General features: G+C 50.3%; 1 protein-coding gene across 2 annotated transcripts in view; it reads right to left on the minus strand.

Annotated features, from left to right (window-relative positions):
- TNFRSF21 (TNF receptor superfamily member 21) overlaps positions 1 to 17,630 on the minus strand; it is a 35,115-nt gene extending 17,485 nt beyond the window's left edge. Inside the window, exons 1-3 of one of the 2 annotated variants that reach the window (XM_058801179.1) lie at positions 17,500 to 17,630; positions 11,077 to 11,731; positions 8,892 to 9,389 (exon numbers count right to left, since the gene is read on the minus strand). In XM_058801179.1, the coding sequence (XP_058657162.1) occupies positions 8,892 to 9,389; positions 11,077 to 11,731; positions 17,500 to 17,553 (1,207 nt within the window). In that variant the 5' untranslated portion in view covers positions 17,554 to 17,630. Of the gene's footprint in view, positions 1 to 8,891; positions 9,390 to 11,076; positions 11,732 to 16,383; positions 16,682 to 17,499 lie in introns of those variants that run through there. The other variant, XM_058801180.1, reaches the window with a different exon arrangement.
- Positions 17,631 to 18,401: the final 771 nt, after the last annotated feature.

Raw genomic sequence — 18,401 nt, forward strand, 5'->3', positions numbered from 1 at the left:
ACAACTTCAAGCAAACTTAAGAGCAGAGGAAGAGCTGCCCCACACACAACAGCAGATGCAGAGAAGTCAAACCACAGCCACAGAGGCTCCTTCCTCTCCCCACCCTCTCACAATGTCGTTGTTTTCTTTCTCAGAGCTCAAGTCAAACAACACTTTTCATAAGAGTGCTCCTCAAGAAAATGCCACCTTTAAGGGGAAACCTCATGGTCAGAGCCCCTCCAAGCCAAGTGTCCTTCAACCCACTAGTAATGAAGGGACAAAGTGCATAGAAAAGGACTAACACAACATCAGTTCAAGTTTTGTAAGTGCCTTATACAGCTGGGAAGGAAAATTTAGGAGATCTCCCAGGACCTCTGGCATACACAGTCCCATGGAGTGAGCAGCTCAGCAGTCCAAGGTTCCAGAGACAGCTTCATGAAAGGCTGGATTTCAGGAAACTCCATTCTCCAGCCCTTCATCATCAGGGACAAGGTCCCACCAGTTCACCCACGACACTTGGAGGAACTGACCTCCACCCTTTCAGTGCCAATCTGAGCTGGAGCACCTGGAGCTTCTACCACCTACATACAGAGGTATTCCAGAGATGGGCAATATTAATCTGTGCACCACATGCTGTGACAAATCCTGACTGTGACAGGCAGGCTGGATGAAGCATCACAGAGAGAGAGCACAGCCCAAGGGCACACACAAGTCAGACAGAAAAACCACAGTGATGCAGCCCAACCCTTCCCTACACCCAGATAAAGGCTCCGAATCACTGCAAAGCCAGCTCTTCTCCTGAGCTCAGCCCACCTCCCTCCTCCAAATATCCTCCTGACTCATGTGAAACACAGCTACAGCAGCCTATTTTTATGTCTGAGCACACATTGAGAGCCTGTACAAGAGAGCCAGGATGCAGCACATCCACACTGCAGCTGACAAGATACCACAGCGCAACCAAACCAGGACTTGGAAATCCCAAGTGCACAACACAAATACCTTTCCAAAATGCAAAAATTCCACTAATCACTGCCATAAAGGGTAAGTTATTGGAAACTCAATTCTTCTCCCTGCCACTCAAAATATACTTCAGGTCCTAGATGAGGAAGTCTGAAGATGTGCCAGGTTCTCCACCTGGGTCAGGACAATCACCAGTATTGGCACAGACGGGAGGATGAAGGGGCTGAGAGCACCTCTGCCAAGGACTTGGAGGCGCTGGTGTGCTGTGTCCAGCTCTGGGGACCCTGACATAAAAAGGATGTGGACCTGTTAAATCAGGTCTAGAGAAGGCCACAAAAATGGTCAAGTGGCAGAAGCAACTCTCGTAAGAAGACAGTTTGTTCAGTCTAGAGAAGAAAAGGCTTCAGGGTGACCTTACTGCAGCCTGCCAGTACATACAGGGGCCACAAGAGATCTGGAGAGGGACCTTGAACATGGGCATGTAGTGACAGGACAAGGGGAAAAGAAGGAATGGCCTAAAACTGAAAGAAGGCAGGGTTAGACTGGACATAAGGAAGAAACTCTTCCCTGTGAGGGTGGTGAGCCCCCAGAACAGGCAGCTCAGAGAGGCTGTGGCTGCCCCACCCCTGGAAGCGTTCAAGGTTGGACAGGCTCTGAGCAATGTGCTCTAGGGGGTGGCATCCCTACCAACAGTAGGGGGTTAGAAACTACATGATCTCTAGTTTTTTTGTCAGACCGTTGGAAAGGACACACTCATGAAGATTTGTTAGTGACAGAACAGTTTTCCCAACTACGAAGGACAGTGTTGGTATCAGACCCTCCCAGGACCCAGTGATTCATATCCTTAGCAAGAGCTGTTTGGGCAACAAATCACAAAATGGTGCGTTTGGAGTTTGTTGGGGTTTTTTTTAAAGACAAAACTGAAAATCTTGCAAGGCAGAAAGGGACTTCTAACAATCACTTCCCACAAGTTTTCTGGAAAATAACCAAACCAGACAGTGGAGAGAGGTCTGTGATCAGCCACATGCAGTTATGAACATGTTTATGAACTGGGAACTTGAGAATCATCATGAGATAAGACCTCTTTTTCCAATACATTATGTGAAAGTCACATCTCTAACACCCCCTTGGTCCAACCCTCCTGGGACCCATCTGAACTCCTGCCCACCACCACAGGATGCTACACCAGGGACACGCTGAATAAACTTGCTCTTGCTTTAGTTTGCATGAGAATGGCCAGCATAAGTATTTCATGTAATTATTAAATTTTAAATGGCTTTTGCAGAGTTAATCTTCATTATAACCCTCTGGGACAGCTGGTAACCCTGAGCACATACACTGCCACAGCCAGAGCCATATAAATATCCAGACACCCACAGATGCCAACCTGAGGATTAAATTCACCTCCTGCATTTTTTTATCTCCCAGTCTTGAAGAGCAAGGAAAAAACAAAAAAACCCCAATCTTGTTATTTGAGGAGTGATGTGTGAGAGCCTCACTGATGTGAGAAATCACAGCCCTCCCAGCACTGAAACCAGTGTCAGGTTTTTGGCAAAAACACCCCAGGCTCAGAGTGGTTTTCTACAAGGACAATCCTCTCCTGCAGAGCTGCCCTGCCTCCCACACTCAGCTCTACACCTTAATGGGCAGGCACAAATCCCAATCCCTCATTAAACTAATACAAGGGCCACCCAGGAATTTTGACCATTGGATAATTTGGGTTTTCTTTTCTGAAGCAGATTTGGGAACAAATGTTCCAGCTTCCAAGAGGAGCTACTCACAGCCCTGTACATGCTGCAGATAGAGAGCTCATGTAGAACACACATTAAAAGTGATCAAGCACCAGTCTTTGGTGCTAATGCAATAAGGCTGAGAACAGGAGATGATAAAACCTGCACATTATTAGGTTTCTTCCTCTCTAAGCAGAACAGCAGCCTCCCACGTTTGCACTTTCCAAGGCTCTCTTTCATCATGAAGCCCTGGTCAGCTCTTGCATACGCCCTTTGCAAATCACATAGCTTCCCAAAAGGACAAAATGATTTTTGGGCAAACCTGAGCAACATTTTACACTGAGTGGTTTGAGGAAGACGGTGTTCTGAACTTGTCAGATGCCACTCCAACACTCCCATGGCAGAGATTTGTGCTGCAGATGAAAAGATGCTCCATCCCACCCAAAGCAGAGCACTGTGCCCGTGCAGGAGCAAACACAGCATGAAATGCAGCAGAACAAGCTGCAGTGAGGGAGCATCCATACTCCTTGTGGTGCCCAGCACATTCCTGCCTCTTCCAATTTAAGCAGCTCCCCTTCTGCCTGGGTCTCTCCCTGCGGAGGTGGGCAGGCTGTCATCAGAGGAGCAGCAATCATCTGTACATCATCAAGCTGCAGATGCCACAGGAGAGACTGCTTTGGAAAACAAAAACAACACAACACCTTCTGCCTCTGTTTTGGCAGGTGGACAGACATCAATCCCTCATCTGCCTGCCAGAGCTGTATTAGGCTTTGCACACAAGCCCAGGGCTGCTCCTCTCCAGGCGTAGCCGCAGTTACCGAATTATGTCAGCAACAATGGGCACACCTGCCCTCCTGAGATGCTCTGGGCATCTCTGCCCTACCTGTGGCCTGGGCACAAAACCTCAAGGCCACCACAGTTTGAGGCTGGTGAAGCTTTAGTGCTTGAAAAGATTGTTTGCCCAGCAGCTTCCACAGCAGCTCCTCCATCCTTACCCAGCCCAGTATGATCCTCTTGCCACCTGCTGGGACCTGTTCAGGAGCTGATCCAGGGAAAACTACCTCTACCAAACAAAACCTCTACACTAAGCAGCTTTCATCTCATTTATCCACACAAGCACTAAGGAGGGGTCCTAAAGTAGCATTCAGTGTCACCCCATAGACCTGCAAATGCCAAGTCTGCAGCAGTCTCCTTACTCAGAGTAGCAGTTAAATAGGCCTGAGGAATAACATCCTCAGCTGGACTGTTTCCATGCACTTGCTTCCCTTCATTAGGTGATGGATCTCTAGAAAAGATTGACTTAAAAAGCCCACACATAACCTTAATGTGCTGTCTCTTGCAAAGAATCATGTAATTTTACTTCGATAAGCATCTTGCAACTAACCATAAACGAGCACCTGATTCCATTTGAGAACCTGCCTGCAATGACCCTGCTGTCCCCACGACCCACTGGTTACATTCATGTGGGAATGCTTTTGAGCTGCAGTACAGCATCAGACTCTCCAAGGTACAAGATGTGGTCCCCCTTCAACACCCTCAGGGACTTCCTTGGGAGCAGACCAAGCTCAAGCCCAGCCCTGGTCCCTCAGCAATCAGTACACAAGCCAAGGACTACTTCCTAAACATTACCAACCAAGAAGATCCTGGCCTTTAATGTGCTGACAACTGACAAACCAAGACTCCCAAATCCCAGCACTCACCATCTCTCCAGCATCACACCTCAAGTTCCCACTTTGATTTTAAGCCATTTTAAGCACATGCTCTTCTACATGCAGTCAAGCCTCAGCTCCACCCCAGCTGCAAAAAGCTTTTGCAGAACAGTTAATTTCTCTGATTATTTAACCAGAGGCTTCCTGGCTTTGCTCTCACCACCCACTGCAATAATGGGCAATTACAAGACTTGAAGAAAAATAAAAGGGAAGTGGCATCTCATGCCAGGCCAGCACTGCCAAGATCTAGTCTTCAGTCTTTCAACTCCAAAAAACAAAAAATCACCAAACTCTTTTCTTGCCTCCTGGCATATTGTTTCAGACAGCTGCTTCTATACACAGGTTTTACCCTAACATTTTGCAGTCTTTGTCTTTGACCCTCCGCTACTAAATGGATGAAAGCCAAAGGCAACAGTATCAGCAATTTCTGCAAAAAGAATTCAAGCCCTCATGTTTGGCATGATGGCAAAATGGTATTTGAGAGACAAGCTCCAATTCTCAGCTTTTATTGAAAGGCTCTTGCAAACCCATTTTCTCACCTCTGGAGATGTCTGAAGAAAAGAAATGGGTATGTGGTAGAAGAAAGGAATGGGTATTTAGTAAAATAAAGGCATGAGTCTAGTGTGTAGGCTGTTCTTGATCTTCTAAAAGAAAGAAGTCATACATACAAGGTTAAACCACAGAGCCCTATCAGCCCTGTACCCACGTCACTCAGGCACCACATGGATAATTTCTCAGGAAAGCTTTGACAAACTGTCAACTGTTGGATTCCTATCTGTAGGGCTGCAAAGTAAGAGCCACCTGAGGCAGCAAGAAGTCCAGCTTCCCCAGCCACAGCTACACTGTTCTACCTTCTCAATCTCTCTCTGGACAGCCCCTATTGTGCGGATGGACGCAAGGACACACATGGAGGTAGGCTGGCTGCTAACTCAGGCCATTAGTCATTGCAAGGTCTTCCCAGACCTCTGAATCATTTAATCCAGAGAGAAGCACTGGCATTTGCTGCTTAGGCTGGAACATATCCATGCTCAGGACATGGGTGTAGTTCTAACACCAGCCTCCCAAGCTACTTCTATTTTTATGTTTGAGCTGTTATTTAAGGCATGTATTATAACCAGAGAGAGGACAGGGCACAGATACCAGCTCATGGGGACATGAGGACAAGTGAACCTCCTCCTGACAACAGCTGCTGATCAGGATCACACATCTATCTCAATTATTTAAACAATTCAGGAATTCAGTCCCTTCAGGAACTGGGGAAGAGTTTTAGTCCCTGCTTCCACCCTAAACCCCTCCTCTTTTGGTAAGGAGCCCAACCACAGCGCCATGTCTTTGCTCCAGCACTGAGCAGTACTAGTGCCACCCTGTCCACACTTCACCAGCACCCACAGCCTTGGAGAAATCAATAATAAAATCCCCCAAACAGTGAAAGCCTTGGATGCCCACCTGGTGCCGTGGGAGGCTCATGGAGTTGGCAGTGAGGGCAGGAGCCCAAGGACAGCTCCTCTGAGGAGAGGCTCCAGTGCTTGCGTCAGACCCGGACTTTCCTTTCAAAGGTTAAGGCTGTCTACTGAAAGGATTAGGAGGGAGGAGATGGTAAACTAGGAACAAATGGGGGCAGACTGCTTGCAAGAGCTACATAAACAGGCAATAAACACACCCCAGACCCTTGATGGTGTGCCAGCCAACCTCTGGATGGAGGTCATACAGATGTGGGTGCACTGCCAGCACCCGGCCCAGGGGCTTCACCCCCAGCCACAAAGATAGTTTTCACTCTGACTGCCCTCTACACACCCAGTGCAACCACAAACCAGGCTGCCACCTGAACCTGGGGAGCAGCTGTGGTCCTCACATCTCAGGAGGCTTTGCTCTGGTAGCCTACCATGGAGGGATCCACACAGCAGCACAGGAGAGGAAAGATTTCTGCTCTGCTCTCTGAAGTTTGTTCCTGACTAAACTTATCCCTGTCTGAAATGCTGCTTCAGGATGAAGTATGATTTGGGAACAAACACTGCTGGAGCAGCAGAAAGCTAAGCCATGACATGGCAGCTCTGCAGAATATCTCAGCTGTACAGCCAGTTATTAAATAAAAGGTCAATTCCTTTACAGCACTACACCTCTCCTCTCAAGTAAACAGTCTTAAGAGCCAGACATTTCAACAGGAAAGGCAGAGAGGGATTTATGCTCCACCGCAGAGGAGAAGAATTTCCATATCTGACATGACAGAGAAGCACCACCATGTAAGAGCTAATGAGCAAGGCCCTTCCAGCTAGTGCAACACGATTTGGTTTGCATTAAAAGCAAGACAAAGCATTAATTGGTTTGTGCCTGTGTGCCTGCCTTTATTGCACAAAGTTCATCTGAGGACATGTGGTGGCAGGAGGAGGTCACAAAGCTGGCCGTGCCAAAGGGAACCTGCGTGACTGTTGCAGGAATCACTGGGAGTAACGGCGCCATTCACCTCTAGACTGGAGAGGTTCAATCACACCATGCTGGTTTATCACCTAAGTGTGGTTTTACTGTTACACCCAGCTTCCTTCCCAAGACAAAGGGAAAATTAGCAAGGATCTTGTGAAATTTATGCAGCTGTTTGTGACAGAGAAGGCTGGAACAACTCACCCTGGGAAACACAGAATGACCCGTGAATGACGCCATGCTGTCTCCCAAAGGATGACAAGATCTGGGAGGTGAGGTTTTATCTAAAAGGGTTAAAACAGACCATCCCTCTCCACATGAACCTTCTCTTACCTGCATGATTTCTTCAACTTGAATCATGATTAGTGACCCAACACACAGCAGTGCCCACAAAGGCAGCTCTAAGGTGGCTTCCAGAAGGATCAGCTGCAGCACAGGTACTTCAGCATGGTCTGAAACACCAGGATAGAATCCAGAGCTGCACCTACTCAAAGCAGCATGGTCTGGTCCCTGCACTTGAGCATTCCTTTTCCAGAACAAACTGCCCTGCTCTGAGGTGCTTCAAGAAACAGGAAAGCATCAGAAATTCAACCAACTGGTAATTAAAGTCTTGGAGAAAGGGGTTACTGCAAGTTAGCAACACCCACTCGTTTTTGACCTATGAATCATGGCCAAACTCCTGTATTCCTGGTAGTGCCCACAAATAAGGCTGTCTAATAAGGTTCTGTAACTCCATTGCAGATCACTCATCACAGTCTCACGGACCATGCTTTGGATGCCACAGGTTTTAGGGACAATGGAGTGCAGGGGTTATGGGAACAAGTTATCAGAAACAGAAAAAAGTTTAAGAAACTGCAGCCCAAGAACACAAAAGAGTTAAAAGGAAACTGATAAGCAACATAAACACAAGAGAAGGCAGAAAACCAATTCTAACAAGATCTTACTGGTTGTATAAATGAATTAATGAAGGCAAACAAAGTGTAGGTCTGTTAATCAGCAGGAAGGTGAAGAAAGTACAGGACAGAAGACGCCCTATTCAAAACCTTCTTTGCTTTGTACTTGAGCACTCAAGGATGACTTTCATCAAGGACTGATCTCTCTTAAACCTTCCAATCATTGTTCAATCAATTCTTTGTTTGCTGCCCCCCCTTGTTAAATGTGCTTTTCTAAAGGTTAACTGTGAACGGATGTTTAAGGTTGAGCAACGTCAACCCAAAGTAAGTAAGGACTCGTCAGTCTGCACAAGATAAGGGAAGGTCAAAACTGCCATGGGAGCTTTGCAGAGGAAGAACTGCACATCCCACTAGGGAGAGCCTGGCTGCTTGGTGCTCATAGTCAAGCCACCATTAGTTTATTATTGATTTTTAAAAATTTCAACTTGAAGATTACATGTCATCTTTAAAGTCTCATCAGAGAGCTGACAGCAAATCATCCACTAAATGAACAGAAAACAGTATGAAGAAGAGAGTCCAGGCAGACCTGATGACACTTGTGGAGCTGTACACATCCACGACTCAGCCTTTAAGGATAACCTTTCTGGCTCCAGTGTAGGCAGAGGGCTTGGGAGACAAGCCAGCACTTGGGATTTAGGGCCAAGAACTGAAACTGAGGCAGTGCCAAGAGGTGGGGGATGACTCAGCCTTCCAGAAACAGACAGGGATGAGGGGATAAAGGACGACATGAAAGACAACCAGATCCATGCCTGAGTCACAGAGAAAATAAGGACCATATGAAACAGAAGAAAAGCATGAAGAGAAGAAAATGGGGAAAAAAAGTGCCTTCATTCAAAATCATTCTACCAATGGAAGAAGGGTACAAGCTGGATAAGCTGGGTGAGAAGAAGAAGAAGAGAAGCTGGAGCAAGCAGGTGACACTCCCTCCATTAACCCTTCCTTCAGGAGCAGGGACACACCATGGGACCTAGAGGGAGGAGAAGCCAAGGATGAAGAAACATCTGAGGAACCACGCTTTGTGAGGGTTTTGTTCTCACTACAAGACCCACCAAATGAGGAAAGCCACAGGTCACTGGCTGTGGGGTTGACCCCTCCACAGCCCTGTGTTGGAGTGGGGAGGACCCCACTCGGTCACAACTGCTCACCGTGCCCGTTGCAGTAATAGATCCACTTCTCCCTGTTCTGTGTGGGGGTGGTGGACTTTTTCATAATAGCCTTTTCCACAATGGCACTGGGATCTTGCCGGGGTCCCTTCTTCAGAGTCCGTGAGCTCTTTCTGACGCTGCAGACCACGATCACCACCAGGACCAGCAGCAGGAACAGCACGATCATCCACGGCAAGTGCTCGTTGATGTCGAAGTGCTGGTGGACGTTCTGCGAGCCTCGCCGGGGGGGCCTGTACGGGACATTCGGCTTCTCGCCCCCCATCATCTCCAGGGATGGCTGCTTCTCCAGCGCTTGGCTGGTCTGCTTGTGCCGGTAGCTCTGGGCCTGGCTGGTGGTGCTGGAGCCCACGAGGGTCCCGCCGATGCCGTCCGTCTCGTTGGCTGAGGTCTCGTTGTAGTACCGTGCCCGCTCCACCATGCTGCTGGACGCGCGTGGCGCCGGAGAGGGGACAAAATCGGGAACTGAAGAGTTCAGACCTGCGGGAGGAGAGGAGAGTTGAGTGTCACGGCCCTGGAGACGCGATATGGCATCACATCGCGGGCTAAGACCTGCCTGAGCATCGGCTTGGCCAGCAGACAGAAACCCAACGCCAGGCAGCGAGAAAGAGTAGAGGTGAAGTTGAGGTTTGCCTCTGGGAACAGATGGGTACGGTTACAGAGGGAGCTTCAAGGTAAAACTGACCCTTGCTGGGTAAGGCTAGAGGCAGCTTATTACAAAAAATGAGTTTCTAAAGGCATGTTGTCAGCCTGTGTTTGTCCCACATTCAGCATTTCTCAGAAAACCAACAACTTTGAGTGAGTTGGTTTTTCTTTTTAGGTTTATGAACACTAATTTTAGCTCATTTGTGGAATTTCGTATTTGGACTAAAAGCACTAAAAAACATGACAATTTGTAGGCTTAATGTCTCTCCACTGGGTTTGTTAAGGAAGCAAAATCTCTTTTTTATTAACCCTGCAAGCAGCTGCCGAAGAATCAACTAAAAAATAGGTCTCTGAAGCAACCAAACTTCCCCCTAAGAGCTACCTTCCATCTTTATGGAGTCTCCTTATCAACCAACACCTCTCAGGTGCCAGCCAGATGCAAAATGTGAGCCAAAGCCTGGTGAGAAGAGGAAGAAAGGCTGCTGTGGCAAAACCTACAGATTACTTTGGAAAGTCATCTTCTGCAGATTGTGTCTCATCCCAGCTGAGACAGACACTGGGTGTATTCGTCTGTACCTGGTTCTGCCCCCAGTTTGGTTACTCAAAACAACCTAATCAGGACACAAACAGGGAAAACACTTCAACTTTTACGTAATTGTCGACAGTTGATTTCAAAGTTCAGGAAACACCCTCCTGTACACTCCCAACGATACACCAATGTCAGGGCAAGCTCTGAGACCTAACAAAGGTGAAGCACTGGAAGCCACCACTGTCAACACTTCCCTGCTGTTATATTTACAAATTCAGCTGTTGAGGTCATAAAAAGTTGCATTTTTTAATTAAAATGCCTCATTTGAGACATTACAGGGAACCTGCTTTCCAAGGAGTGCAGAATACCACCTTAAGTGGAGTCCTACATCACCTCTGAAATCAGCCACAGCTAAGGCATCACCATAAGGGCTGTGAGGATAAGTCACTCCCAATTAAGCGAGAGGAATTCCACATAGTAATCTTATGAGATTGTAGGAAAAAGTTACAGGACAGCCCAGGCTCCTGCAGGGCTGTTTCAGCAATGGTTCCCATTCAACCAATACTGTGACACAGTACAGAGTGAAATGAAGCAAGGAAAGCACAGGCACAAAACCAGTGAATCCATCAGAGGAGAAATCTCCCTGCTGCAGGGAGACTGCAGGGATTTTCCTGCTGCATCCCAACCTAGGTTCACCACAACTACACAGACTTGTGCCAGCACATCACAGAGACAGGAAAAGAGGCTGGGGAAAGCCATGTCCTTTCAACCCAAACAGCAGGAGAGTCAGAAGTCCAATCAGGACTGCAGTCTCAGTGAAAATGTTATTAAACGTGGTTTAATACAAATGAGGGCAACCCGATGCCATGAAGCAGAAGCGCCACCCAGGCTTTAAACCAGGTTGTTTGTTAACAGCCTAACAGCAACCCTGACCAAGGCAGGAACACAATCCCTCAGTCAGAACCACACCTGTGTTCCAGGAGTGGACATTACCTTTGGGAAGATCAGCGGTTGGTGGAACTTCATAGGGCTGCTCACCCGCTTCGGTGCTCGATGAAGTCAAAGCCGTGTTCGGCAGGGACGCCGGAGAACCACAGACGTTGTCGCTCTCCTTCGTCCCCGGCTTGATGACCACCATGTTTTTCCCAAAGCAGTCAGTGTAGGGTTTGCACTTCATCACACTAGAAGGCACATCAGAAAAGGTACCACGAGGGCACGGCTTGCACCTGACGTCTTCGGTCTCGGTTCCTTTCTTGCGGACGCCCCAGCCGACCGGGCACACCGTGTAAGGGACGCAGGTATCGTTTGTCTGAAATGTACCAGACAGGCAAGTGCACTCGCGGTCAGTCAAGGCAGTACAATGAGTTTTCTCAATCATTGGCAGTTCACAGGGTTTCCTACAGGAGTGGCACCGCTCTATGCCGTTCTCATGCTTGGTAAAGGTCCCGTCTGGACAAGGGCTGCACTCTCTTAAGGTACTCTTCGTGCAGTGCTTGGACACGTAGGTTCCTGCAGGACATTTGTCACAGGTCAGCTCTTCGTTGGTGGCACGGTCAAGGTGGCGGTACTTGCCAGGGGAGAGGCTGATGGCATTCTGCTCAGAGGTCAGCTTCGACTGACCATCAGCGGTGCCAAGGAGCATGAGCAGCTGGAAAACAAACAGGAGGTATCAGCCAACAACTGCGTGCAAACAGAGCCCTCTCTGTCAGCAACCCCCTGTAGGATCACACGGGCTGTCCCAGAGCTGTGGGACCATGGACAAGTTACTACAGCCAGAGGAGGGACCTCAGCAAGGCTGGAGTGGAATGGAAGCGGAGTAGGTGGCAGCACGCTCTCCTTACACATCCCCAACTACGATTATAATTGCTTAAACTTGACACCACACTTCTCGGTGAAACTAAGCATCATTTACACTGCAACCCTGCCAGGGTGGTAAATACTGCTAATTGTGTTTCAGCAGTATGTGCTACCTGGCCACCCCAGGAGAATTCAGAGCAGCTTTGCATTTCAAGGCTGAGAGGCTGCAGCACGAGGCAGGCGCTCACTGACAAGACAAGAAACACATGCAGATGGCAGCTCTGACCTGTAAAAGTTTCCTTCCCTATTTGTTAATCTGCACTTGTTCAAATAGTTACCTTTCTGAGTAACACAAACCAGGATGAAATCCAGGCTAGCGGCTGTTTCTGGGCTGTTTCTCAGCTCCTCTGCCTTTCCACGATTTTTTATGACCCAGTGCAAGTGCTGGGTTTGGCAAGACCGCAAGGGATGTTCTGCTTTGAGCCTCCAACCACATCTGAACCCACTCTAAACCAGCTGCATTAGCAACAGGAGAAAAAACCTGGTGCTATTTTTACACTCTTCAAGAAACTCTGCTGTAATTCAGCTTCTCATTGCATCAGACACAGGTAAAAGGACAGCAGCTTTTAGACACCGAACTGGAAGCAACTGGGCTTTGCTCTAAATCCATCTCTCTCTACAGACCTCCAATCCTAAAGCTTTGTTTTCTTAATTCCTTGCTTCTCCATCCCTAAGAGAAGTTCCATCTACCAAGAAGTATCTGCTTCCTCCAAAAGCCCTCTGGTCCATGGATTTAATGTCAGTTACAGCAGCAGAGATAAGTCAGCAAGAACAAAAGGCATACCAAAAGAAAGGCAGAAACAACCTCACACAGCATGCAAAGTAATAGGAAACACATTTCCAAACAGCCACAGGCTAAGTTTGGAGGGACAGAGGGAACAAGTCACTGTTACCTTGAATTTTCAAACATTTTCTACACTGAAGGTAAAGAGACCAGAGATCCTAATGCTGCTCAGCTGTAGAGCCAAGCACATAAATCACTTGGCTGTGTTATACAATCCATCGCCTCTTGCTCTGCTACCTATTCTGGGCTATCAGCCAACAAGAATATATTCAGAAGGAAAAAAAAAATAAAAAAGGTTCCCAACAACATGACTCTGCAGAAGGCACATAGCGGCAGAGCCGCAAGCTGCGCCGCATCGTTTTTGGTGCAGTCTCTCACTTCCTGGAAACACACAGCACATTTCTGTTTCACCTGCTAAATAATTTACAGCCTGGGATTTGTACAAAACACTTCGTATTTTAATTTTTTTTTTATTTAGTTTTCTACCCCTGAAGCAGCAATTACAGAGCAGGCAGAAGCAGGCAAGCCCGCAGGAGCTGACGAGGATCCTGCAGCGGCTAGACTAATTACAGCACGTCAAATTAAAAACCGGGGCTGCCCTGGCAGGCAGCAAAGGCTTACAGGATGCATTTTACTTTTCCCCTCCCCTAAGACATGATTTAACAAAGCGCTTAGCTGGCTCTAAGGAAACCTGCCACCCTCCCCTGTAATCTCCATGACGCATCCCTGAATTAGCAAACTGGCCTCTTAAAGTGGCAGCAGGGGTCACCTGTGTTACTCACCCTGCTCCGGTGCCAGCGTTGAACAGGACAGGGTGACAGGGTGACAGCAGAGGCAGAAAAGGCAGTGGCTCTCCTGCCTTGCCAGGAGAGTGTGCTGCTGTCTCAGATCCTGATTTCTTGCTCTGTATCAAGCTAGATTTTGGGAAACCCATGGACAACCCCGCTACAAGCATGTGTCATGGGTTCCCTCCTTCCATTCCAGCATCTTCCCATCCCTCACCCGGGTAACCAAAGCCTTTAATAGCACTAGGTTTGAGTTGGCTTTTTTGAGTTTTTTTTAAACCCTATCTCAAGAAAAGTGGTGCTGGTATTTTTGAACATCTCAAGATCTTCAGCTTCCAAGGGAGCTGCACTTCCAAGGGAGAACAGCAAGTTCCAGTGGGGGATGGCTAAGCAGCATTGAGCATCTGCTATTTATTCAGCCTGGTATTTCTGCTACCTAAAATAATCCATCTGCTCAGGTTTTGCAGCACCCAGGTCTCTGAAAGTGAAGGCCAGGAGCAGGAGGATTTCCTCAGCAAAAAGGAGTGTCTGCTGGTTTGGTCTCTCCCCTCAGGGCTGCCCAGCTGCACACAGACCTGGAGCTTTCTGGCTGACACTCCCAGTTCCAGTGAAAAAAGCAACTAAGTAATGGAAGTGAGCTCTGCTGAGCCCTGCACTCCATTTCATTACTCTGGTACCAAAGGAAGTGTACAGGGTGACAAAAAACCACAGAAAAAAACCAGAACAGGTGCAAGACAACACTAAAGAGCAGACTTGGTTTCAGCAGTTTCAGCAATGCTCTCTGTGCCCAATGCAGGAACAAACAAAGGTTTTTAATGGAGTGGGGTCCCTTTCCAAAAGGGTCAAGCAGGACAGGGTGGCCACAAGCCTGAAGAGCATCCCCAACTCAGCACCAACGCCCTGCACCACACAGGCAAAGGCACCTCCCAGCCGCCTTCACCAATTTCAGCACATGAAGGCTTTAAGGTGTGAGGAAATCAGATCAGTCTGAGGGACACCATCATTCTGACCTCCCCACACCAGGAAACACTCAGACAAAGAGACCTCCACGTTCAGCTGCAAACAAACCCTGGAGGCAGCAGCACCCCACAGTTGGTGTGGGCATGACCCACCTCAGCCCCATCCAGCCTGATGACTCCACCTCAGAGGGTGCCTCTGCGCTGTGCTCCCATCACCCTTTTTCAATAACTGTGCTGCAGGGAGACCTGATGGGCAATCTGCACAGGAAACTGCTCTCAGGGGCCACAAGCTGCCTTGGTGTGTGCACAGAGGATGCAGCTGCAAACACCTCAGAAACCTGGTCCAGTGGTTGGCAAACCTGCCCATGGCAGGGGTGCTGGAACTAGATGATCTTTAAGGTCCGTTCCAACCCAAAGCCATTCTATGATTTGATGAATACAGCATCTCCTTCAGGGACCCAAACCTGCACAGTGAGTCAAAACACCAGCAGCAAGTTGGTGAATCAACTTGCTGTCCTGGAATTTGTGTCCTAAAATGCTGCAACACTGAGACTGTCATAATCTCAGGTTGTGCACAGTGCTGCCCTGCTGCCAGACTTGTGGGAACACAGAAATAAACCTAAAACAAAAGTAAAAAATTAAAAAAATTAAAATTAAAAAAACCCAAAACACAAACTGCAGCTAAACACAGGGCACATGATACTGGTAGAGAAGAGCAGGGGCAGAGACGTGCAAGTGAGTAGGGACCAAGAGTGCTAAACTGATACTCTGGGAATGGTTTCCAAGCAAAAGCAGCAGAATTTGGTAGGAATGGCAGCTGGCTCTGTGGCATTGCCTTGGCACAGGCTGGGGATGAGCTGCACTGCCTGCTGCCCTTCCCAGAGGTCAGCTGCACCCTTCGCCAACACTACTGGGAAAGTGCTTGCAACATTAAAGTAAAAGAAATAAACACATAAAAACACCAGAAAGACAAATAAACTGGTCTGGAAGTTTTACCGTAACTTGGCAGACAGAAAACGTCCTGCCTTGATCACTGCAAAAAGGATCAAATTACTCAGTCCCAAAAAAGTTGCCTGTAAGGAGAGTAATGAAGAGTAAGGCAATTTTCGGCTTCTTGCAACATGACCAGCTATTTCAGCTGGTTTGGGGTTTGTGAAATGAGAGTCTGGGACTCACTGCTCAGCAGTTCTTTTACCCATCTCAAGAGTGAAACAGGGAGTGGAGGGAGCCAGAACAGCAGCACCACAACATCTGGTCCCCATGAAGGAAAACCCAGCAGCCAGCCCTACAGCCAGCACGGACCAGAGCTCGGAAGCACCCCTGCCAGCCACAGTTCTACCCCAAACAGATGAAATCCCCCAGCTTTCCAAAAGCCCCAAGCTGGAGTAAGGTGATGTTGTTCTGGTTCCAGGCAAGGGTAATAGGGGAGATGGTGGAAACTACCTTGCTGCAGTCAGCGGGGTCCCAAAAAAATCCACCAAGCAAATGAAATCACAGCCAACACAGCCCCACACAACTGCTGCCAAGCTGCTACTGCTCCAAAACTCAGCAGCCAGGCAAATTCGGGATTGCTGTGCTGGTAAAAGACCCACAAGCTATCTATTTGAACATACTTCCCTTGAACATACTTCATTCGGGCTGGAAAGACACAAACTCCTTGTGTGACCAAAAGGAGATGCCCAACAAATGTTGAAGGTATCAGATGAAAACCCAAGCTCACAAGCAAATGGGAATTTTGCCTTGCCTGTATAATCCCACACACAGAAGTGAGAACACACTCACACACACAAGTAACATACATGTGAATTTGCTCAGTCTTGCTTCATGCCCCAAAATTGCTGTTGTATTTCCCCACACCTTTACATCACTCTTTTTTTTCCACCTCTTCCCTCTACACCCTCCATTCCCAACTGACCTCCAGGATCCCAGCTGGAGCCGCATATCTGAAACTCCCCATCAGCATCTCATCTTCCAGACGTGCAGCAGCTCAGGCTTCTCCTGGCTCGCTTCTCCCAGCGGGAATGCAGCCCTGGGGACCGCCCAGCCAGCACCGAGCACGGACCCCGTCTGCTCCGCCACTGCGCCAAGTTCCCCTTCGCCTCCAGAGGCTGCTTCCCGGCTAATGCCCTTCTAGGTTCACATTATTTGTTGTTTACTCGGATTCCTGTCGAGCCAGCGCCAGCTTGCTCAGATCCACCTTGAGTTCAAGAGCAAGTGCTCTCCTCGGTTACACAACCCAGCCGCAGCAGCTGCGGCGTCTGCCTGACACACCGAATTACTGTCTCTCCCCAAAGAGACGGGACGCAGCCCTAAAGCGCTGACTGGGAAGTGCCCTACCTGGGCAGGTAAAAGGGGAGATAAAGCCGCCGGAAAACATTTCGGCGATAAGCCAGGGCAGCCGCCTGCCATTCGCAGCGGGGAGTGTTACTGCCTGTCCAAAGGGTGGCAAGAAAAGCGGCTGCGGAGGGGAGGGACGGATGGATGGATAGACGGATGGATGGATGGATAGACGGATGGATAGACGGATGGATGGATGGATGGATGGATGGATGGATGGATGGATGGATGGATGGATGGATGGATGGATGGATGGATGGATCCCTCTCCAGTGCCGAGCTCCCGGAGCAGCGCAGAGAGCGGAGCAAGGATCCGCTCAGCTCTGGATGAGCGGCACAGCCCCGGCTGGGGGATGCCGCCGCCTGCGCTAACGTAGGGATGGGCAGGATGGATATCGCAGGGAATATCGCACCCAGCCGGCGTCCCCTGCCGGGACGCGGGGCTGGGGCAGGCAGCAGCCCCGGGGAGGGCGCAGCGGGGCCCGGCACGGCCCCCGACGCGCGAAGCGGGGTCAGCAGGACACCCGAACAGCCTCCCCCTCTGCCGAGCTGCCCCGGGCGGGGCAGGAGGCGCGGGCGGGCGGGCGGCCCCGCACTGCAGCACATCCCCAGCACATCCCCACCCACGCCGCGGACACGCGGATGCTGCGCGGGCGGCGCACGCACGGACGGATCCCCGCGCTTCGTACACTCACCGCGAGGATGCCGGCGAACCCGGCGGAGCTCCGGCCCGCCGCGGCGGCCCCCATGGTGCCGGGGCTGCGGGCGAGGCGCTGCCTCAGGCGGCGGGGCGCGGGGCCGGCGGCGGCCGGGCGCCCATGGCGGGGGCCGGGCCGGGCCCGGGGCCGAGCCGGGGCCGAGGCCGGGGCCGGGCCGGGCCGGGCGGGGCGGGGGCCCAGCCGCGCTCCCACCTGCCCTGCCCTGCCCTGCCCTGCCCTGCTGCGGGGCCGCCGCGCGCGCTCTGCCGCGGGGGCGGCGCGCACGTGGGGGCGGCGCGCGGGGACAGCGCGGGGCGGGGCCCGGCCGTGGCGTCACCCGCCCGCGCGCCAGGGCGCCCTCCCGCGGCGCGGGGACAGCGCGGGGACAGCGCGGGGACGGCGCCCGCCCCGGTCCCCATGGCCCGGCCCGGTCCCCATCGCCCGGCCCGGGGACAGCGGCCGCTCCGCATCCCCCCGTGCCTTGGATCGAGTGGGGCTCCGCCGTGCCGGGGTAGCGGGCGCGGAGGAATCACGGCGGGGTGTGGGTGCTCGGCACCGTGAAATCTCCGGGGAGACTTTTGTTTGTTTTGTTTTTCGTGTTGTCCAATGTCAGACATACAGGGAAGAAATTTTTCACGAAAGGGGTGGTGAGCACTGGCACAGGTTGTCCGGAGAAGATGTGGAGCCCCATCCCTGCCTCGTCCCTCATCCCAAGGCCAGCTGGGCCGGGTCTCTGAGCAGCCTGGTGGCATCCCTGCCGGTGGAATGGGGGTTGGAACTAGACAGCCTTTAAATGTCCATTCCAACCTAAACCATTCCATGACTCTATGAACACGTACCACATTCCCTGTGATGGAATGTTCCTGTTCCTATCAGGGAACAGACCCGTCCCTCTATGG

Source organism: Ammospiza caudacuta, chromosome 3 (assembly GCF_027887145.1).
Source record: "Ammospiza caudacuta isolate bAmmCau1 chromosome 3, bAmmCau1.pri, whole genome shotgun sequence".
Taxonomy (NCBI): domain Eukaryota; kingdom Metazoa; phylum Chordata; class Aves; order Passeriformes; family Passerellidae; genus Ammospiza; species Ammospiza caudacuta.